At 46.2% G+C, this 22,543-nt stretch overlaps 2 protein-coding genes across 3 annotated transcripts in view; one reads left to right on the forward strand and one right to left on the reverse strand.

Moving 5' to 3' along the window:
- BDH1 (3-hydroxybutyrate dehydrogenase 1) lies at positions 1-15,732 on the reverse strand. Its single transcript, XM_084292178.1, has 7 exons — positions 15,600-15,732; positions 14,391-14,519; positions 12,105-12,177; positions 10,623-10,733; positions 6,264-6,405; positions 2,889-3,041; positions 1-1,888 (listed from the first exon to the last, which is right to left on the reverse strand). The coding sequence occupies exons 2-7, from the start codon at positions 14,471-14,473 to the stop codon at positions 1,419-1,421; spliced, it is 1,032 nt and encodes a 343-aa protein (XP_084148304.1). The 5' UTR covers positions 14,474-14,519; positions 15,600-15,732; the 3' UTR covers positions 1-1,418.
- LOC311212667 (D-beta-hydroxybutyrate dehydrogenase, mitochondrial-like) overlaps positions 15,608-22,543 on the forward strand; it is a gene marked incomplete at its 3' end in the record, with an annotated part of 21,347 nt that continues 14,411 nt past the window's right edge. For both annotated transcript variants that reach the window (XM_084292180.1, XM_084292179.1), the window contains exons 1-2: positions 15,608-15,879; positions 20,534-20,644. In XM_084292180.1, the coding sequence (XP_084148306.1) occupies positions 15,736-15,879; positions 20,534-20,644 (255 nt within the window). In that variant the 5' untranslated portion in view covers positions 15,608-15,735. The remainder of the gene's footprint in view (positions 15,880-20,533; positions 20,645-22,543) is intronic.

Below are 22,543 nucleotides of genomic sequence, written 5' to 3' on the forward strand. Positions count from 1 at the left end.
GCCAAAGGAGTTTGATCACGTCATGGTACGTTACTACAGCACATGAGATTCCTTCTCTTCAACTTTGCTAGCAATGGTTATTTTAATTAATTTTTTTTTCCTTTTGAGCTTAAACAAATTAACTCTTTCAACATTTCCCCACAAAAGGCTCTTTTGTGGTCCTGTCCTTTCCTTTTTCCTTTCCTTTCTCCTTTCTTTTCCTTTCTCCTTGCTTTTTTTTTTCTTTCATTTTCTTTCTCCTTTCCTTTCCTTATTTTCTTACAGTACAAAACAAATGTTTCATAGGCATGTAAACATAACCATCATGGAAATTACACTGCACCTAAAGTTAACTTTACTGTGTTATGGACGTTTTGTTAGATTTATATCCTGTTAGATGTACTTCGGCTCAGTGACTCCTTCAATGGAAGTTATTAATGGCACCTGCACTGCAGTAGTGCCTGGAGGCCCTGGCGAGGGTTAAGGGCCTTCTGTGTGTGGTGCTGTATAAATACTTCAGTGTAACTCACACTGAGGTCCCTGGTAAGAATGGCATTCACTGATCTGATTCACTATAACCCTCTTTGCTTCCCTGTGGTCCGTGGTGACCCTCACAGATTACAGGAGTTGAAGGGAAACTCTAGGAGTTGGCATTCAACTACTACTGAAGAGAAGAGAAATGTTACTAGGGGTCAATCCAGATGCCTGCAGCCCTGTGAGTAAAGCTTCTCACACTCATGGGAATGCTCATACGATTAAGAAACTCCTGTGGGAAAAGTCTGCTGGCTTGAGTCCTTGGATGACTGAACTCCAAGAAAGCATGTGAAAAAAGCAGACTGGTTCCTTTTCTCTAGTAATTCTCAGTATAATTCCCAGAGAAGAAGGGACAGGGTCGGCTGCTTGGTTTCAGCATTTCGAATGTCTTGAGTTCTGATCCCCAAATTAAAGAAGTCTCTGCTTTGCCTTGGGTTACTGTAATCAGGCCTGGAAAAGTCTGTTGGACACACTTAGTCATCAGGAGGCGGTGGCTTGCCACTACAGCATGGAGGGCCTCTGTTATACGGTGTGAAGGCTGCGTCCTAGGCAGGAATTCTGAAAATTGTGTGCGGTCAACAGCAGAAATTATTTTGAAACCACTTCAGAGCAATTGCAATTTAAATAACGATTTTAACTTGACATTTGAGGTGAAAAAAAAAGAAGGATTACATGAAATAAATAGCAAAGAAACAACGTCCCTGCACAAACATAATATATTCCTGCCTATGAAGCACCCTTTGCAAGTTATTGCCCTTTAGGTTATGTCAGATGTTTAGATGAACCCTTTAGAGCTAAAATACAGTACTCTGAAATGAGGTTAGAAAAATTTAAAAAAAGGGAACTGTGTACAATGCTCTCTTCAAAACAAACTTCCCACTGGGGTAGCCTAGGAGTGCGAGGCCTCAATAGACATAGAGCCGATCTGAGATGGCTGCAGGCATGTGCGTCATGATCTGCATGCGCAGCCACCAGTAGTAATCCATGGGGTGGTAGCGGGTGTAGGGGGTCGTGGAGGTGAGCGCGTGGGCAACGCTCTCGATGACCGGCGAGGTGTCTGTCGAGCCGCTGTTGCAGTACGTCTCCATCTTGCTGACCTGCTCGTCGAAGTACTTCCTGCCGTAGTCTTTGCGCACTATCTCCGGGAGCTCGTCCCACATTTTGTCGGCTATGGCTTTGATCCGCTCGGGGCTGTAGAGGTTGGTGGCAGCTATGAAGTTGCCCGGCTCCACGATGCTGACCAACACCCCCTGGGGCTGCATTTCGTACCGCAGGCAGTCGGAGAAGGCTTCCACGCCAAACTTGGTGATGCAGTACGGCGAGCGGGCAGGACTGCCCATCCGACCCATCATGCTACTGATGTTCACTACACGACCTAGGCGGGGGCCAGGTAGAGCACAGCTGAGCTGAGATGCGCAGAGCAGATACCTGACGCAAACCTCCCACCAGATCCCTGAACGTGCATCCACCCCTCCCCGCATGTCCCTAAGAGCTGCCTGGCAGACCCGCTGGTGGCTCTATCTGAGCATTCCCACCCTATGCACCAGCCTTCAGGCAGGAGAAGACCACTGCGGGGTGCTCCCTGGCTCCTTGCACCCCAGGGCACAGGCACACAGCGACACATGAAGTGTGGTGCTATGGGGAACACGGAAGAGGCTGGACAGAACCTGCACGGTGGGAAACTGGATTGCTCAGCAGCAATCAGGACTGAGCCCAGCCAAGAGGAAGCAGCATCAAAGGAAACCTCTGGCACCAAGACTGAGCTTGTTTATTTGCAAGGCTAAGGCACGATATCCAGGAGCCCAGTGGTAGCTTATAGTGTCTGCCTCCCAGAGGGGCATAGCTTGCTCCTGTACCACAAACAGAAAAAGCAGTCTAAGCCCACTGCATCCTTCTCCATGTGACAGCTGGATTATGGCTTTGGGCACAGAGCTGGGTCTTTCCTCCTCTTCCATTATGGCAGGGGAGAGCGCTGGTAGGAGACTGGATGCTGCAGTCTAACCAGAGTCTGCCTTTCTCTGCACTTTCTATCAGTGCTCTGTGATGAGTTATATGAGAAAGAGCAACCTCGACCACAGAAGCAGACACCTCATGGCAGAGAAATGCTCCCTGGGCCACATATAGTAAAAAATATCCTCATTTAGTCAGGTAGTTGGCCCCACTACAAGAACTATTTTGCATTTTTATGCTGAGGCTCATGTGAGCTCCAGAGCCATTGTGCCTGTGCTGTGGGTCACATTCTGTCTGTAAAGGTAGGAAGGTGGCCAGTGGTGCAGAGAGAAGTGTAGTAGACCTTCTGGTCTCTGTCACAGTAAGACACAGGGCAGGGCAAAGGACCCATTCCACCAAGTGAAAGTCAGGAGGAGATCACTCACCCTTTGACCTCCGGATGAGCGGCAGGAAAGCCTTGGTGGTTCGCACAGTGCCCCACAGGTTCACTTCAGCCACCTCCATGTAGGTGTCCATGCTGGTGAACTCGACTTCCCCAAACGTGGAGATCCCAGCGTTGTTAACCAGCCCCCAGAGCCCTATAAGGTAAAATCAAGCAGAAAGTTTTCCTTCTATGAAACCAATGAGATCAGCTTGGAAAAGGCCTGGTTAATAGGTAACTGAACCAGAAACCTCTTCATTAAGACCTGTGATGATGATAACCAGATAGAAGAGAACCCAGAGCAAACCTTAGTCTCCTGAACAAATATAACCACAATCAAAATCTGTTTGTGCTGCCCAACACTGCAACCACAAAGTACTGTGAGTATATCTTCCAGTGAAATTCTGAAACAGCAAACAGAGAATTTCAGCTTGTCTAAGTTGTTCTGCTTGATATTCTCTTTTTATCCATCATGATTTTTAAAAGCAGCAAAGGACACTCTCTAAGTGCAAATAATAAGAATAAAAAAGACTTTGTAAGAAACAAAAGTAATTCTTTTGGTATAAAATCTCTTGTGTCACCATAAGATTTAGAATGTCTGCAATACTGGTAAGGAGGATATGGAAATGGCTGAGCCTGCCATGGCCTCTCCCTTTTATTCTGCTCTAAGCAAGATATGAACAGAAGCTATCAACTCATTTGCCAATGAAAACAAGGTTTAGAAAGGAATTTGGAATAAAATGAACTCACTTCATATATTTTCTAACTGCACAGGAAACACTGAGAAAGGTCTGGGTTGGCATCTCTCTGCTTTTTATAAATTCTTACTGTTAGCTGTTGACTGACTGTGTCTAAATCTACGTTCTCAGAAGCAGCCCAGAGAAAGCAACGTCCTCTTGGCCAATGCTTGAGAATACAGGGCTGGAAAATTTTATAAAGAAGAAATGTATACATAAAAATAAATATTAAAAAAAAAAAAGTAAAAGAAATAAATTTTTGCAAAATCCAAAATAAAAAATTACTGGTTGTTCTGTTTGTGAACAACCTTCAGGTGCTGAAGTGGGACACTCCTTAAGGAGAAAAATGTAGGTCACCAAAGGGTGGAAAGGTTTTAGGAATGCATGAGCAACTGGAATTTTCATAGTACCAGAACAGAGTTTGCTCTCCTCACATCAGAATGAGGCAGGCATGCTAAGAAAGACAGGTACAGCTACCCCTGGAACTATGAAATGTATAATATATAGTAATATTTGTGATAGCCTTAATAATAGTCAGCTTCATAAGAAATAATAACATTATTTGATAACATCTCCATTTCCTTTGTTTTTAGAAAGTATAGGGGAGACACTTTGGTTGCTAATCCACAATCTTTGGGCACTGGCCAGGTTTTAAGACATAAAGGGGGTCGCAATAAATGTCAGTTCACAGCAGTAAAGCACTCATCCCAGGGCCTTGAAGTACCACCTCAATTTCTGCTTATGTCCCTATGGGAGCTAGTGAATAAAAAAGCCAAGTCCTTTTTTATTCAAGAAAATTTATTTATTTAACCAAGAACTGGTTGGTGACCTGCTACGGCACTTAGATGTGCACAAGTCGATGGGGCCGGATGGGATCCACCCAAGGGTACTGAGGGAACTGGCAGAGGAGCTGGCCAAGCCACTTTCCATCATTTATCAACAGTCCTGGCTATCAGGGGAGGTCCCAATCGACTGGCGGCTAGCAAACGTGACGCCCATCTACAAGAAGGGCCGGAGGGCAGACCCGGGAAACTACAGGCCTGTCAGTTTGACCTCAGTGCCAGGAAAGCTCATGGAGCAGATCCTCCTGAGAGTCATCATGCAGCAATTGCAGGGGAAGCAGGCGATCAGGCCCAGTCAGCATGGCTTTATGAAAGGCAGGTCATGCCTGACGAACCTGATCTCCTTCTATGACAGAGTGACGCGCTGGGTGGATGAGGGAAAGGCTGTGGATGTGGTCTACCTTGACTTCAGCAAGGCTTTTGACACCGTCTCCCACAGCATTCTCCTCAAGAAACTGGCTGCTCTTGGCTTGGACTGGCGCACGCTTCGCTGGGTTAGAAACTGGCTGGATAGCCGGGCCCAAAGAGTCGTGGTGAATGGAGCCAAGTCCAGTTGGAGGCCAGTCACTAGTGGCGTCCCCCAGGGCTCGGTGCTGGGGCCGGTCCTCTTTAATATCTTCATCGATGATCTGGACGAGGGCATTGAGTGCACCCTCAGTAAGTTCGCAGATGACACCAAGTTAGGTGCGTGTGTCGATCTGCTCGAGGGTAGGAAAGCTCTGCAGGAGGATCTGGATAGGCTGCACCGATGGGCTGAGGTCAACTGCATGAAGTTCAACAAAGCCAAGTGCCGGGTCCTGCACCTGGGGCGCAATAACCCCAAGCAGAGCTACAGACTGGGAGAGGAATGGTTGGAGAGCTGCCAGGCAGAGAAGGACCTGGGAGTGATGGTGGATAGTCAGCTGAATATGAGCCAGCAGTGTGCTCAGGTGGCCAAGAAGGCCAACGGCATCCTGGCTTGTATCAGGAACAGCGTGACCAGCAGGGCGAGGGAGGTGATCGTCCCCCTGTACTCAGCTCTGGTGAGGCCGCACCTCGAGTACTGTGTTCAGTTTTGGGCCCCTCGCTACAAGAAGGACATCGAGGTGCTTGAGCGGGTGCAGAGAAGGGCGACGAAGCTGGTGAGGGGCCTGGAGAACAAGTCCTACGAGGAGCGGCTGAGGGAGCTGGGCTTGTTCAGCCTGGAGAAGAGGAGGCTCAGGGGTGACCTTATCGCTCTTTTTAGGTACCTCAAGGGAGGCTGTAGCGAGGTGGGGGTTGGCCTGTTCTCCCACGTGCCTGGTGACAGGACGAGGGGGAATGGGCTTAAGTTGAGCCAGGGGAGTTTTAGGTTAGATGTTAGGAAGAATTTCTTCACTGAAAGGGTTGTTAGACATTGGAACAGGCTGCCCAGGGAAGTGGTGGAGTCACCATCCCTGGAAGTCTTCAAAAGACGTTTAGATGTAGAGCTTAGGGATATGGTTTAGTGGAGGGCTGTTAGCGTTAGGTTGGAGGTTGGACTCGATGACCTTGAGGTCTCTTCCAACCTAGAAATTCTGTGATTCTGTGATTCTGTGATTTTGTTGTTGTTGTTTGCTTGTTTGCAGATGCTCTCCTAAGGTGCAAGTGGGAAGCCGCCTTCTGATATGGCACATTTAAACAGGCCGTTTGTTCTGCACTGCTGCTCCTCAAAGCTTTTTGCCCTTCAATGTATTACTGCTCAGCTTCTGAAGTGTGCCCTGAAAATGCTCTCGGTGCCCAGCTGAGGGAGCTCTTGTCACCTATCTTCGTGTGACCTGACAGACCTCTGGATGCACCAACCTTTCTCTGGGTCCTCCAGGCTGCTATTCACGTGCTCCACTGCTCGGTCCACTTCTTTGCTGTCACAGACATTGAGCTGGACAGTTCTCATTCGGTCACTCTTCATGTTGTCCAGATCCTTGGAGCCACCATCTCCCTTGTCCTAGAGGGGAAGAAAGAGCTGGTTTCAATCTGGCCAAAGAACTTGTGTAGAAGATCAGAAATGTATCAACCACCAAATCAAGCAAGAGAATGCAGAGGGCAATTAGAATGATCAGGACAGTCCTGCAGTTCAAAAAGGCACAGACAGGGCTGCTCCTGCAGAAGAACAGCATTCCTTGAGCAGCTCCCTCTGACCATCAGCCCTGCCATCGAGTTGGCTGCTACAAACTGCTGTGGCAATCAAGAAAGCAGGAGGAGCTGAATCTGCCCAGCAAGGTTACTCCTGCCCAGTACCAGCTCTGAGATCAAGCTATGATCCACTACCACAGGTGCTGTGGTCACTTTGGCCTGTGCACAGGGCACAACAAACGGTGTGGTGGTGGTAACAGTATAAAACACTTACACACCACATTAGTATGAATTTGTAGCTGTCCCTGAATTACTTTCAGACTGCCCACTTGCCCCCTCAGAGAGCCCACGCCAGGCAGCACACTTTAGGTACCACACTGCCCATACAAGAGTGGCCTTACACACTGCTCCGTCTCTGGGCCACCTTATCTTCCAAAACACCTTCTCCTGGATCCTCTTGTTCCTGGCCTTATCTGCTGGGCTCACACACAGGACCCTGAAGCTCACTGACTGAAGTACCTGGAGTCTCCTTTATCTTCTCCACCCTTCCTTATTCCAAAGCAGATCGTTAATACTGGTTAGTGCTGGTCCTTAAGAGAAGGCATTTACTGCATTCTCCTCACACAGAAGCATCTCACATACAAAATGGAGCCATTAGAAGTCCCATGCATAGCTTTATGGTGTTTGGTTTTATGGTGAATAAAAACAGCTTCATGCTAAGTTTGTTGCTCACTCAAACCCACTTTGGTGCTGAGTCAGCACGTATGGCAAAGCACTGGAAAGCACACAAACGGCCCAAAAAGGGGAATAAGGAAAAAAGGGAATAAGTTGCCAAAAGGGAATCAGCAAATGTAAGCATACAAGTCCCTTGGAATCAGCAGATAGAGCTAAAAGGAGAACAGCAAAGCCAACGTGCTTCTTCCTCCAGTGCCAGGTCTGTGAGGTGCTATGAAATCACCTGCCAGAGGAGAAAACTCCAGGAGCCAATATGTGGGCGCAAGGTGGAGAAAAGCATGTGGTTCGACATGTCAGAAGGTTTGGCAAAAGATGTGCAGCAGTGGACTTCTGAGTATCCGATTCTCTTTGCATGACCAAGTCTATGGGCCATAGAAGTGCACCAGTGTCAGAGGCCTCATAAGCTTTGCTGGGAACTTCACAGCATCCTCTTCCTCCTCCCTCACAGAGCTGGCTCTGCAAGCTCTCCCTGAGCTGGGATCCTGACCCAAGAGTTAGACCCCAGCCATTCACCCAGGCCCACAGGGTCATCCCCTCAGCTCTTCACAAAGGGCAGAAGGGGGGTGCTCCAGCCAGGTACCCTGTGACTGTGTCATGTCCTCCTGGCACAGGGCACAGCACATCCCTCAGCCCCTGGGCCCCACACAGCAGTGGAAGGGTCTCCTCATGCGTCCACAGGCCCCATGGCAGGAGGATCCAGCTCTCATACATTTAAAAAGCACACCACTGCCTCGTCTTCCTCTTTCCACGGTCACTCTCATGGCCCTCAGCTTGGATCTCTATCACCGCGTCCTTGAAGTGGCACGTCACACCCTGTGGCTCTCAGCACTCTTTTGGGCCCTCCAGGAACTTGCCTGCATGCTGGGCTGCTCAGATAACCTCTGCCTGCTCATTCCCCTGCAAGCTCCAAGAGGCCTGAGCACACACAGCAAAGCAAACAGGGATTGCACGACACTCCTGACAGCCGTGACCAACACCACATATGTCCACTGGTAACAGATACTGCTGGAAAAATACCTTCTTCATCTCGTGTCAGCTGGCTCCTCCAGCTGTTAACCAAAGAGGAGAAATAAGACAGCTGCAGCGTGATTGTTCATGGGATCCAGTCTACTACTGTCTTTTGGCAACAAAGCATCAACACTCACTGATACATTTGTTGGTGAAAATGTTAGGAACCAACAGTGTGAAATAGCACTTAGCACAGATGCATCCTCAGGGTCCCCTTAGTCATGACTCCAAACACCTCCCAGGTCTCCTTCAGCAAAAAACAGCTGGGTGCTCAGGATCTGGCCACTCTAGGAAACCCTTCCTAATGAAGGGTCAGCACTGTACACACTTTTTGTCTGCAAGGAGAGTGCACACCCAGGGGACACGATGGCTCCCCAAATTGGAGTATGTTTCTGATGTGCAGCTGTGCTCTGAGAAGCAGTCACATGAAAATAACACTCAAGTTTCATACTCATTTCCTCTCAGTGAGGGCTAGGACAAATATACCCAGTTTACAAGCAAAATGTGATGCTTCTTACTTCCACCTCTAGTTCCACGTAGAACCTAAAACACACTAGACATTCTCTGTCCCTAAGATCAGCACCAACAATAACACTGATCAGAATTCTCTTTATGTTTTGTCTGATGAAACTTATGGCATAAATAGAAGTCAGCTCAGTCTCTTGGAGTTTAGTTCTACAGGGCTAAGAACTTGTTTGCTTTTTGTTTTTTTTTTTCCATAAAGTATATGACCTGAAGACACAGAGTAGGCCAAACAATGAACATGGGAGCTTATAGTGTTTTTTCTGATGACAGTTGGTGCCACCAGTCTTGCCATGGTCACACAGATTTTGGAACATGGAACATGAATCCAGATAAAAAAAACACAGCATTTAATTATACAGAGATAAAGCAAAGATTTCTGCTGATTCTTGGAGAGGAAACAAACATTGATAAAAGCTAAAAGGAGTTCGGTCATGTGCTTTGTTTCAGCTTATTCTGAAATTGTCAAAGTCCATGATTTTCCACTAATGTGCTTGCAGTAGCATGTGTATTGAAGACACCAAAATGGAAGGGAGGTTTCAGCAACAGTTAAACGCATGCTCACTGAAAATCAGGTCTTTCTGGCAGCTCAGACTGAGGAAGTGAAATACAGAAGTAACCCTGTAGCTCTGAAATTCTGGACTACTGTCAACATATAGGCAGGCAATTATTCTGAACAGTGGTTTTTAAGTCTCAGTGTTATTATCTCTTCTAATGTTGACTTTTAGTTACAAAAGCAGAATAAAAATAGCTGCAAAAAAAAGCAGCTTTCTACCCTCCCCCTTTTCAATACCTTTGGAAAAGCAGCAGTTTATAGAAAGTATCTTGTTCTGCTGTGAAGCCTGTAGAGGGAGCCCATGTTAAAAAATACAGCCTTGACCCAAGGCTGAGACACCGCAAGGGGACAGAGCAATCTGAACACAAATTTCTCATTTGAAAAAAACGTGGCAGAAAGAAACTAATAATTTAAGCAAAACTTTGTAATAATGGAAAGACTAACATCAGAAAAAGTATTGCTAACATTTAAAAAAAGAAAACAACACCTGACTAAGTCTCTTTAAATAATATAACTATTCAGGACACATTTGCAGTGGTAAGTGAGCAAAAAGATTTGGATCAAAGTAACTGACCCACCCCAGGATATCCTGAGGAGTACGTTTGCTTCCATCGGGAAATGGCCATGCTGCTGAAAATGTGCCAGTGTTTCACAAGGAAAGGCTAAAGCTGTTATTCACCATGATGAGGCATCTCTGACTGCTCTTAGAGAGTGTATCAACAACTGCACCACTCGGCTATTTGTGGCCTGAATCTGCTCTCAGTTGCACTAGTGGGACTTTACCACTTTCACAGCAAGTTCAGTGTGCACCTCCAACGCACACTAGAGCACGGTTGTATTCACCTATATAGAAATAAATCCTTATACCATATGCTATAAAATCACTGGTGGTTTGATGGATGTAATAATTAATCAAAATAAACTCTGAATAATGATGTATAAACTGAGTGCACTTCCAAAGATCCAGACTCAGCCTGGTACTAAAAGTACTTATGGATAACCCTATAAACTCAGGTGTGGGGTTCTGGTTGACTGGGATTGGAACAGACTACAGTGTTGTAATTCAAATAAGAACCTTTCTGCAGTGCTGGTTATGGTCTAGACTAGATAATACTCTATGAAATTCAAGCACCTGTGCCTTTCCCTTTGGGCTGCCAACAACCCTCCCTCTCCTTGGCAAGATGCTCTGCAGAGCGGAGATGAAAGACTGGATTTGTTGTGTCTGTTCACGTGCCACAGATGAAGAACAAAGTTTTTGGTTTTCCTACCTTTTGCAGGCAGCCAGCGTAAACAATGAAGCCTTTGGCATGCAGGTGCTTGGCCAAGGCAAATCCGAACCCTGAGTCGCAACCTGTTATAAGCACAGCTCTACTGCCGATCTGCAAAACAAAACAAAACAATGCGCTGGAATTGAGTACTCAAAATCAGTGACTTGCAGTACGCAGAACAAAACCATGTCCTTGGCCAGGAGCAGTCTGTTCCAGGGACATTTTCTGTGCTCGTTGCCAGCTACTGCCACCCAGAGCCTCCTGAAGACAAGAAACAGGTTCTAGCACCTCCAGCAAACAACTTTGAAGGCAGAGACCAAGCAAACTATCACTCTCTGGCATTTCACATCCATCATGAAATCTGAAAATATGCCAGAGAGTTCTCAATAAATTATTTTTCTTCAATAGCAACTGCTCCTATTGTTCCGTGCCTTGCAGCCTGTAAGGTGTGGGGAAGATAAGTAGATTAAAAAAAGGCGGTATGTTAACCTTACTGACTGCTCATTTATCTTTCTCCCTCTAGTGTATAAAACCTCTGGTGATGCATTTTAAAAGCTAAGTAGAATCAAGGGAATTGCATACTTGAAATTAAGACCAGTTGGTGATTCATCTTTTCTTTTTATTTTTGTCTTCTGATCTTTCTAACTTATAATTTGAATAGAAGTACATCTCTTTCCTTCTCCAAACCCCTTGCCATAGCCCAAAGAGAGGCCACAGTTAAGCAGCGTGTTAAGAACCACACAGTGCATCAAACATTCTAGCAGCAACAGGTGCATATGCAGCAAGGTGCTGCTGTGGGTGGGATGAAGTAGTAACTGCTTGCAGTTCATTCCAACTCATCTCTGTTAAAACTAGAAATCTGGCCTTCAACAGGATACACAGGGACTGATCTGTCCCACCTAGCAATGACGTGAGGGCTGCACCTGAATTCCTTTCAACTCTGTCCAAGGCTTACAGAGCAAGATGTACACGCTCAAGCCCTGCTACAGTGCTGAGTTCTGTGCCACATGACAGACAACAGGGCAAAACAACCCCTTTCCATTTGCTTGGCACTATTTCTGTCAAGCTACCGCCTTCAAGGCAAGGGCTATTAAAGAAGGGGATCACTCTCCAGAATAAGATGAGGACACACCAATTTGTTTACATGACTTTATACAACCATACACTGGAAAGAGATTTGTTAAGAACCTGTCATAGAAATACCCTCCACTCTAAGGTGGAAGATTTCATCTGCTGAGTGAGTTCCAAAAATAGAAAAAAAAAAACACTAGTGCAATTGTTTATTTCCATCCTTAGTAGCATGCACCGTGTTGCGTCAATGGAAGCTCTGTGCTAGGAAAGAATGTGGAGTATGCTGAAGAGGTCCAGCTCAGAGTCTTTCGGGCGAATAGGAAAGAAGAATTTGGTCACCAGACTTCAGGGAGTTTAAAGCTCCAGCTCAGTAGAACTGGTTCCCAATCTGGAAACCACAATCACACTCACCTGATCAACCTCACTTGCATAAGAGCGGCTACCAGATGAGGACAAGAGAGGGAAGCAAAATCTTTTCACAGGCCTGTTAAAAAAAATACAGAACAATCAGGCATGGGGTTTCTTATCCATACCCTGGTGCTGCAGCATTACACATGAGAGAGAATGTGGTGTTACCTTTCTACATGGTGCAGACTGTCACTTGAGAGGACAGAATCTGGACATTTCTTCCTCTGCAATGTCTATCCATGCATTAGATACTCTTAGACAGATCTTACATCTCCTCTTTGCAACTGCTTAAAGTAAGAGATACTCGTTTTTTGAGCAGTATCTGCCATGCAGATCTGAAGTTCTTCTGCACAGTATGTCTGACTGAAGTAAATGAAGTGTGTTCACAAATACAGACCACAGCAAAGCAACAGTGCCTTCTAGGTGAGTATCTGTTTTATAAAAGCTATGCAACCAGTAGTATCACATTGTCTTAGGTCTTACTGTCATTAATCAAAACCAGGCCTAGACAACACATCAGATTGACCCTGTCCTCCATCCTTGCCAGACACCTCTCTGGACTATCTCTGCTTTTTCATATTTCGATCTGGGCCCTGACATGGCTCCCTGCCTTCTGGCTTTCCCCTAGACATGCTGTATTTCAGCTACTCTCTGGTTCCTCTAACATGTATCCTTCAGTAGAGATTATCTTCCAGGCCACTCTTCTAAGTGAATTTGCTTAATCACCCACAGTTATCTCCTGCTCAGACATCACAGGCACTCCTAGGGTGACCTGTGCAACACTGAACAGCAATCTGCAGACACTCTGGCCTCTGAGCTGTATTTTCTGCTAACAGGGCTAAAGACTGGGTCTAACAGCACAACAGCTTTGAAGCAGGTGGGAAGGGAGCTGACCTACATGCAGGTAATGGTATCCACTCACCTTCCTGCTCTTCGCAGTTCCGCTCTTTTTCTAACTTTCAATGTCAGAAGCTCAATCAACTCTTGAAACAGCAATGGCCAGTTTAATTGCTGCAAAGGTCAGACCCCAGACCCAAACTGCCTGTTAACATTACTGACCAGAATCCTGGCTTAGAACGTTTGTCTCAACACTAAGCTTCTCTGTGTTTTTCAAAGTGCCCAGATACGTTCACAATGTTTCTTTTAATTGTATGAAGTTAATTATTATTTTTCAGTGTCACATCTGGTCCTGTTATTTCACCGCATCACAGTGAACAATTGATTTGCTGCACTCTATTCACACTAACCTGTAGTGAATAACTGCTTCATGTTCTTTCTACCTTGACTTGAAGGCAAGGGCATTAAAATCGATGCCAGCTGCTGATCAGCAGGAATGTCATCAGAGGAAACAGTTAAGAAGCACAGACGATGCTAGCCCTCAAGTACACTAATGTACCATGAGCCATTTTTGTCATTCTGCATGACCGAATTCTAGAGATCACAACTGAGGCTTTTAAAATGCACAGATGGTCCACAAATTAAATCTGTCCTTGTAACCACACATTTGTTTTTGTTCAGTTACACTAATAAAAGCATTTCTCAGCTTGAAGAGTCAAGTACACAAATGTTACCTTAGTGCATTAAGATACTGCTATCATGGTCAACACCATCTTTCAGACAAACAGTTGCATTTCCATTTCAGATTTAGCAGTGTATGGGTAGTTCAAAAACCACAAAGCTTTGTACCAAGCCCCGACTACAAGAAGCACAAAGTGAAAAAAAAGTCTTTTCTGAACTTAATAAAACATTAATTTGAATATTTAAGGTCACAGCAGATAGATTCCTGCTGGTGCAGCTTGAGTCTGTTGTGGTGTAGATAGCAGATAAAAGGGTCAACCTGTTTGCATAGGAAATCTTTAATTGCTTTGCTATCTTTGCTCTTTACAGCTCTGTCACAGGAGCCATCCATGGCAGTGATGGTGCCACACACCACTATCAATAGCAGTGGAACAACAACAGAAGTGGCAATTCTGGCTTAGTCCATTAAACTGCTTGTTTACAATTAGCAATACACACACTATTGTTTGGGAACCTTGCTTTAAAGCAAGCCCTGTGAGAATAATCAATTTGCTCTGAATTTGAACTATATATATATATATATATATATTATATATATATTTTTTTTTTTTTTTCAGACCTAGGAGTTAGAATTAGGTAGGCAATTTTTTGCCAATTCATGTTCAGAAAAAAAAAAAAAAGGAAAGAAAAAAATAGAAAAAAAAAAAAACACCTTCAGTTTCATTACCCAACCCAAGTTCCTTTCTATGTCTTCTTCACCAAGCTACTTACCTGAAGCCATTCCCTGGGTCCTTGAAATTCAGTTTTTTCACAGAGATGTTCAGGAGAGGCCGGGACAGCTTGGTTGCCAACATGTTTCCAATTAAGACACTCTACCAACAAGGCTATTCTTCCTTAGACCTGCAAGACAAGATAGCACCTCAGCTTTAGTTGCTCAATTATTTTGTAAGTCGTGCTGACTCCAAGTATTTCAAAGAGAAAATCAAGTCCAAAGAACTCATCTTTCCCCCTGGCAGTCCCTCACACCGAGATAAACGGCTCAACCTTCAGCCACCTCGAGCTGCCTTTAAAGAAGGAAAAAGATTACACGTAAACTGACGAGCAGGAAGTCATTTCAAGAAAACGTCCATTTCTCTTTGTTTAATGCATCCTAAACTATATTATCAGAAATAACTAAAAATTGAGTTGTTTACTCATGCAATATATTATTTCAAGTGATAAATATAAAATAATTTTCAACTAAAACAGAAGTTCAAGCCACGGGTGACGTTACGTTACGTTACGTGTTCCCAAAGCAATCCCTGGGCTTTATGGCTCATACAGCCACGTGCTTAAAAATAAATTTCTTTGTAATTAATTAGCTGGACGATGCACACGGAATGAGTAAGTTATTAGGGGAAGAAAACAGCTCAAGAGCTGGAGTGAAGCACAGAAGGTCGATTTCAATCTTATCCCCTTTGGATAAACCAGATCCAGCGCACACTACGCAAACACAGACACACAAAAAAACGTCTCCCCAGCCCAAAGCACAGCTTCCTCCATTACAGATGAGAAATGCTGCCTAGTTTGGGGATCTTTTTTATATCTCTGCTGAATTCTGTGCTGCTGCCGCAGCTTCGGGGCCTGCAGCGTGAAAGGCCTAAACGACAAAAAAAAAAAAAAAAAAAAAAAAAACACGTCAAATTCCCGATAAAAGAGCTGTTGTTGGACAGCAGGCTAGGAAAAGAAAGCTCTAGAAACCTCGATGAAGGCAGCTTTGCGGCGCTGCGCTGCGAGGTGCCGGGGGTCCGGCCGGCCCCTAACCCCTGCTGCTGCCCGGCCCGGAGCTCGGCCAGCTGCGGAGGGGCCCCGGGGGGCTGCGCTCTCCCTGCCGGCCCCGAGCAGGCTGCAGGTGGAGGCAGCCCGGGGGGGCGAGGGGAGATGCCGACCCCTGGGGATATCGGCGGGGGGGGAGTCCCGGGGAGCCGCGCCGCGCCTTACCTGGAGCCGGCGGGGGGCTGCGGGGCGCTGCCGCCGTTTGAATGAGGCTGTGGCGGTGCCGGTGCCCCGGGGGCGGGCCGGGGGAAGGGCCGGGCACGGCGGCGGCGATAGGCTGCGGCCGCCACGGGCTGCGGCCATGCGGGGCTCCACCGGGCTGCTGGCGCTGGGCGCTGCCGCCGGGCTGCTGGCGGGCGGCGGCGGGCGGTGGCTGGGCCGCCTCCTCCACCGCCTCCTCCTCCTGCCGCCGCTCCGGGCGGTGCGGGCTCGCCGCGCCCTGCCCGTGAGTATGGGGAGGGCGGCTGGCACCCAGCGGGGTCGGCGCTGCGCCCTCGCCTCACGGAGAGCCGGGCGTGGGGAGCTCTGCCCGGCTCTGTAGGGGGTCCCCAGGGGGAGAGGATGGAGAGAGGGGGGCTTGGAGCGGAGGCAGAGGGGCAAGGCTGGAGGCTGAGGCAGCCCCCGCGGCACAAAATGGCGGCGGGGCCGCCACGGCTGCAGGGGGAGCGGCCCCGCGCCACAGCGCCCTGCCCGCGGCGGGGCCCGGGCCTGAGGGGATAAAGGGCAGATAAAGGGCTAAAATGGGGTCGGTGAGGGGTGAAACCCCCAGGTTTGTTATGGCGCCTGGGGGTTTGAGTGAGGCGGCGCTGTGGTGTTGCTGCAGTGCTGACCTCTGTGCTACTGTAACACGGTTTCACGCCACGACGTTCATAAAGCAACCAACGCGCGGGTTTTGGTCCAGCGTTCTAAATTTGGGAGTGGAAGGGAGAAAAAAGCCCCGTGAATAGAACAATTGCATAACTAGTTTCCTTTTATACGTTACAAAAATAAATAAAAAATGTCTGGGGTGCTTTCACTGGTTTGGAGCGAACTTGGCTCTTGCTTATGCCCCAAATAGCTTCTGCAGGCACCAGAGAGAATCTGCAAGCAGACGTATTTTGTTCGTGGGCAGAAAACACTTTTGACCTGTTTGCAGCCTCCTGCTCCTCTTGCCTTCTATGCTCTGCTCCTCTGGCACCTCCATCCTATCTGCATTTCTGTCATGAGAAACAAGGAGAGGGGATTATCTGAGTGAGGGTAGCACTATGGCCTTCTCCAGAGGTTCAAGGAGCAGTTGCGTGTCTCCTTGTCATGAAGGTGATGGATGGCACGCTACTTGGCCGTAAGCCTTTGGCTTGGAAGGCCTTTCAGCTGTGACAGCTTGTGCCGAACTTCTTGCACTTAAAATTTCCTGTATGACTTTTCCCTCTGGACATTCATCATGCTGGAACAGAGGTGGTGGTATGCTTCTGCATTGTAACCAGGCGATACCTGCTGTCCAGAATTGCAGGAAATCAATAATACAGAGATTCCTTTAGCGAAGGAATCGTGTGTCTGGGGAATGCTCTGCAGCCAAAGATTTTTGTAGGTTGGGAAAATAACTTTTCCTTAGGGAATATTTTCAGTTTGTTTTCCTCAAATTGAAAGCCTCAGATTCACAACTCTGGAAATAAGGAACAAGCCAGGTTTACTGTGTAACTGTTTGTTCTTATCTTCAAGTTAGCCTACCTGAAATTAAAAAAAAAAAAAAATCTTAAGGGAGGTCATCAAAGGGAACAGGATTCAGAAAATAATGTGGCACAGAGTGGAAAATGATCAAGTCTGGGCAAGCGTGGTGGGTTCCCAAATCCTCGGGAAGACAAAGTGCCTTCCTTAGCCCGTATTGCCATAAATGTGTGTAATTTGGTTATGTCACCTGCTTGAATAAAATAGGTTGTACTGATTAACAAAGCAAAAGTATGGCCAATAGGAAAAGCTGGTGGAGTGTATGTATCTGAGCTGGCTGCAGGCTGAAACCAGTTTGCCTCACTGGAGCTATTTGGACTGTGGGGAACATGTTTTACTGGTAAAGTGCCGCAGATCACGGGCAGTGATACAGACATTACCCTAACCCTAACCTTAATGTTACTCTAGCAAGGTGCCACAGCAGCACCTCCAACACAAGGTTTTATTCCACACTCCTAGGTGGTCTCCCGTGCCCCAACAACATTGTACAGTTTTCTTTGTAGTGTTCCCTGAGAATACTGTAGGACCTGTTGAGTGAGGCACCTGAAATTCCTTAAAATACTGGTTAACATCACTGTGATGCCAGTTGTGTGAGGCGGGAGCCAGTTCTCTGCCTGCACGATAGTCACCCCTTTCTGTCTCACCACGGTGTCAAGCTGTGAGCTGCAGATTGACCCTTATCAAACTCCAGGAGCGAGGCCTATTAGGCCTTATCTTGGGCACTTTCAAAGGGTGAGGATGGTCAGGCTTTTCCGCGTTCAGAGGGTTGTTTTTTTTGTTTGTTTGTTTTTGTTTTTTTTTTTTGTGATAGGATCTCTTTGGGTGCATGCCTTGGTAATGGATTTGATCCCTGTTCTCGTCCCTGGAAGCTCTCTGTCCACCAGGCATGTCACAAAGACGAGGGCAGCTACAGATAGATCTGTTAGATCCCTTAGGTTTTCTGTGCATGCTTATTAATGCTGCTGGGACCTTGGTCTGTTATATACCATGTTATAGTAGTCACGTGTTTTATTACCAGCAATTAGAATAATAACAAGTAATCACCGGAACTTTCAGTACTGTAAGTTGTTGCTCACTTTTCTTCTTATAGACAGCTGAGGAGATGTGTTTTTTTTCCATGCCCTAATTTTTGTATACATTTTGGTATTTGGTTTGTTGTTGTTGTTTTTTATACCAGAGAAAACAAATCAACTGCTGAGAGCTAAAATTAGATGCAGACACAACCACAACCCAGCCGTTTGTCGATAGGTCTTCCTTTATTACCTGCACGTGAGTGAGCTCTGTCCCGCTCAGACCTGCTGCTGAGAGCTGACTACAGCTGAGGGTTGTGCATCTTATCCATTTGCCACTTCTGGCCTGTGGAAAAAGGATCACATCTCTTTATGTCCTGCTCAGTTCCTCTGCTTTCTGGGAGTCCCTCTCCTTCAAGATTCAGAGGCAAAGGGTGTAGGGAGGTAAGGCAGAGGAAAAAGTCCAATCTAAGCGCCAGGTTGCTGAATTAATGTGGGAAGTGACCTTGGCAGATCTGTGATCTGGTTTGTTATTGATCCTCGCATATCTTGGAGCTGTGTCACTGTAAATTAAGTGAAGGGTGACCACTATAGTTAATTCTCACTTACCTTTTGTCCTTTAGCTGTAGCTACCTTTAGAGCTTCGGTAGAACTAGCTTGTATCTGGGTGCTTTTGGCGTGAGTGTAGGAATTGGTATTTGTGTGAGATGCTGTGGGTGTTTGTATGATAAATGAGGGAGAGACTTTTGATCTGTTCATTTCATTATGAGCTTCCTTTGAAACAGTAACTTCAGTGTGAGATACTGGACGGGACAGGGTGTAGCTCATTTGCCTGTTGCTGTCTGCCTGCTTGGGCTCATTCTGAGTATGTGCAGTAACTGATTGCTATCGCCCGCAATTATTCCTTATTGTCGTTTCACTACCAGACGTCAGCAGAACGAGAGATCAGAGCGCTGCTAATTACCCCGTTTCTGTCTGAAACAGGGGCTGGGCAAGCCGGTACAGTTTGTACATAAGTAGTGTAAAATACAAATGCTCATGTTCTAGATGTTGTTAGGACGGTAATGGAGAATATTAGCTGCAGATATCGCCACAGAGATGGAAGTGAGCTCACTTCCTTATTGCATTCTCTAGATATTTATTGCTGTATCACGTTACTGCCTTACAGATAGGGTTTCAGTTCGGAGCAGTCTGGAGCACTGCAGCTGGGTGGCTGCAAGTTGGGCTAAATGTTATGAGGTCCTTGCTTCACAGCTATGGTGAGGAAAGAGGGAGAACGATGGCTTTCAAGCAAAGAAATAGGGTGAATGTGCGATGTTTTGGTACAGAATCCTATTCAGGATTTTGGATTCTGTTTTCAGAACTATCACAGGCCTGCTATGTCAAAGCAGATGTAGTATCAGATCTTCTCTCCCAATTCATCTGCCAGTCAAAAGATAATAATAATGTAGGAAGGAAAGGAAAGAACTGTGGGATTTGATAAATGGTTCCTGTTAAGAGCGCAGTATTTCAGAAGGAAATATTGCTGCATGTAAAGCATGGCATGGAGAGTGGTGCACTGAGCAGGTGGGGTACAGGCAGCAGTCACTGCAGCTAAAAGAGCTGCTCTGCACTTCAAGCCGGTGACACGCTGTCATGCTGATGTTTTCTATGCTGCTCTTTCCTATAAGCCTGTGAGCTGATAGGCATGTTTTTAAATGTTTCTCTACTGTTTTGGCCACTAATACTTGAAAGAATGAGCTGCTGTTTTAGGTAGGGTGTCAAGGCAACACACATAGGTACAGGCTGGCAATTGAATACATTTAGGATTTCACAGCTGGGAGCTGATTATGTTTCTACACAGTTACCTTCTCTAAGCTGGTTGACCCAGCCAAAACTCCACTGAAATTGTTGGGTTTAGATTGCCATCAAACAGGTCTGTGGCCATTGGAGCTTGTGTCTGTGCTCACCACCACGCATGGGGAAAGGGAGCTGAGCTACACAGAGCTATGACCTGGCTTCAGTTTAGGATATTGCTGCATGTAGAGTGATGCTTGGCCAGAATTATGCACCAGATCTGAGCTCTGTCTGGACTGAGGGAGATTATCCCAGCTCTTTTGGACGCCTTCTGAGGTGTTTTACAGGGGGTGCCTTTTACAAGGGATTTTTACTGCTAACTTGGATTGAACAGCCATAGCTTGGATGGTTCAAGTCAAGTGAGCTCAGTTGCACGCAGGGCCCAGATAGCAGCCACATCATCTCCTAGTTGCTGAGGGTTCCTTCTAAACACAGCCTGGTCCTGGCTGTGGAGCTGCGAGCTGCTCCTTTGTGGTGTATCTCAGTGCTGCTGGTACCTACCCCACTGCAGTGTCTGACGGTGTTGTGTTATTGTCTTTCTGCATACAGGTTGAAGGGAAGGCGGTGCTCGTAACAGGCTGTGACAAAGGTTTTGGACATGCCTTGGCTAAACAGCTCCATGCAAAGGGATTTACTGTTTTCGCTGGATGTTTGCTAGCGGTGAGTAGTAACATGGATCAAAATTCTTCTGTGACTGGAGAATAATGCTTCTCAAGGAACAGCCTCTTCATCTGCGGCTTCCATTCGCCCTAGTCCAAGACCCGTGGGAGGTACGGTGGGCAAGGATCTTTGTATCTTCCTTTGTTTCATCGGCGTGTTGCATCTTGTCATCCCTGTAATTCTGAGCTCTTCAGGGCAGAGACTGTCAGCTGCGTGTCTGTACAGCAGCTTGCGCAGTAGGGTGCAAGGTTCCAGTTCATTTCTGGAAGCCTCTCAGCAATAATGCAACACACACAATAAATCTGATGGTCCAAGATTGCTATGGCACCAAGGCTTGTTGTCTTTCCATGTGTCTCCATTGCTGTCTTTTGTTCTGTTGCTTTCCTCTGGGGACACTCTCAAACCCATCTCCAAGCCACCTGCCTTGCTGTTCTTCAGCACCAAGAGTGTTTTCTTTCCAGTATTGCCAATTGCTGGCTGTCTTAATGGATGTCTTAATGGATTTACATCCTAATTCCAGTGTCTCATTTCTTAGATATTTTTTCTTCTCCTTCGGTGCAAATGCTGCTTTTGCTGCAGGGATTGAGCACCCAATTTGATAAATGTTCTTTAAAAATTCTTTGCTCTTAAGCTTGTGCTTTGATAGGATAATTGTATCACAACTCTGGGCTATCAATTGTCTGCTCATGGAGATAAATGCTGTTTTCTACTCGGACTTTCCTGCTTCTAAAGCACCTAATACATCAGCACAAACACAGAAGACCTGGGAAGGAAAAGTGACTTAGTTTCCTTTCCTTTCGTCTTGGCTTAAGGAAGGAGGTAAGTTCAAGTAAATTCAGTTGGCAGTGTAATAATCATGGCTTTTAGTGCTAACAAATGACATGGAAGAGTATCTTGTATCTTTTTGCTTTACTTTGTATTACTTTTCAATGGAACAGAAGCTATTTGAAGATGGCTGTTCTAGCCCAGGTGCTCAGAGTGATGACCAGAGATGCTTGAAGATTGTGGAGGGTGAGAATAACAAAAAAGAGGGTGGTCCTCCTTGCCGGTGTGATCTCAGCGGAGGTTACGTTCTTCCCCCACACCAGAAGGGAAAGTTATTATCAGCTGACATATTGTGTAACTTGAGAGCAAGCAAGTCCTGTTGGAAAGTTGCCATTGTTTGGAAATTTCCATACGGAGGCTCTGTAAATCCTTCAGTAATAGCGTCATAGGCTCCACTGGGGTATCTGTCTCTGTGGTGATAGCAAGTCAGGCGTTCACTTAGCACAGCAGCAGGTGTAAGGAACATAAAGGAGAGGGGACAGAGTGGTTCTGAGAAGACTATTTCAGAAAGCAGCACACTAGTGCACAAAAGAGAGGATCAGACTCTATCTGAAGCCACAAAGAAACTAAGTGCATCCAATATAAGCCTTGTTTGTTTGATTTATTACCAAAAAAATAAATATACTTCTTGATCACAGATTATTACATATTTCCAGACTGGCCTGGCAGTTCTTGGCATCCTCTCTGATTTGGCCTGGCAGCTTCTTATTCGGACAATTTTTATTTTATTTTATTTTATTTTGTGATCCCTGCTTAAATTCTGTGTGGAAGTGGAAAATGCATCAGCAATCCTAGCTGTTTTGCAGGTACTTTCAGGATGTTGCCTACACACTCGATCTTGAAGGGGTAGAGTGGAAGAATGTGATTTTTCTTGTTCTGTATTTAATAAATCTGTGGAATACCAGGATTCAGTGTCCAGAATTTCACTGAGTGGTTTGTTGTTTTTGTTTTCCTGTCTGGATTGTTAGTATTAGTGCTCCTTTCAGGTGCATTTGAAGGACATGGTCTGGTAGCAACATAATTACCTGGATAGCTGTTGCTGAAGTGGCACAGCTGAATACTTTCTGCAGTTCT

The sequence above is a fragment of the Netta rufina genome (assembly GCF_964035555.1).
Source record: "Netta rufina genome assembly, chromosome: 9".
NCBI classification, from domain to species: domain Eukaryota; kingdom Metazoa; phylum Chordata; class Aves; order Anseriformes; family Anatidae; genus Netta; species Netta rufina.

Excerpts from the sequence above, each read along its gene's own strand:
- BDH1 (XM_084292178.1), bottom strand. The coding sequence starts at position 14,473 with ATGTTGGCAACCAAGCTGTCCCGGCCTCTCCTGAACATCTCTGTGAAA. Across the intron at positions 6,406-10,622 it reads ACGCTGGCTGCCTGCAAAAG|GACAAGGGAGATGGTGGCTC; the intron begins GTAGGAAAACCA and ends CTTCCCCTCTAG. Across the intron at positions 3,042-6,263 it reads CCTGGAGGACCCAGAGAAAG|GGCTCTGGGGGCTGGTTAAC; the intron begins GTTGGTGCATCC and ends TTTACCTTATAG.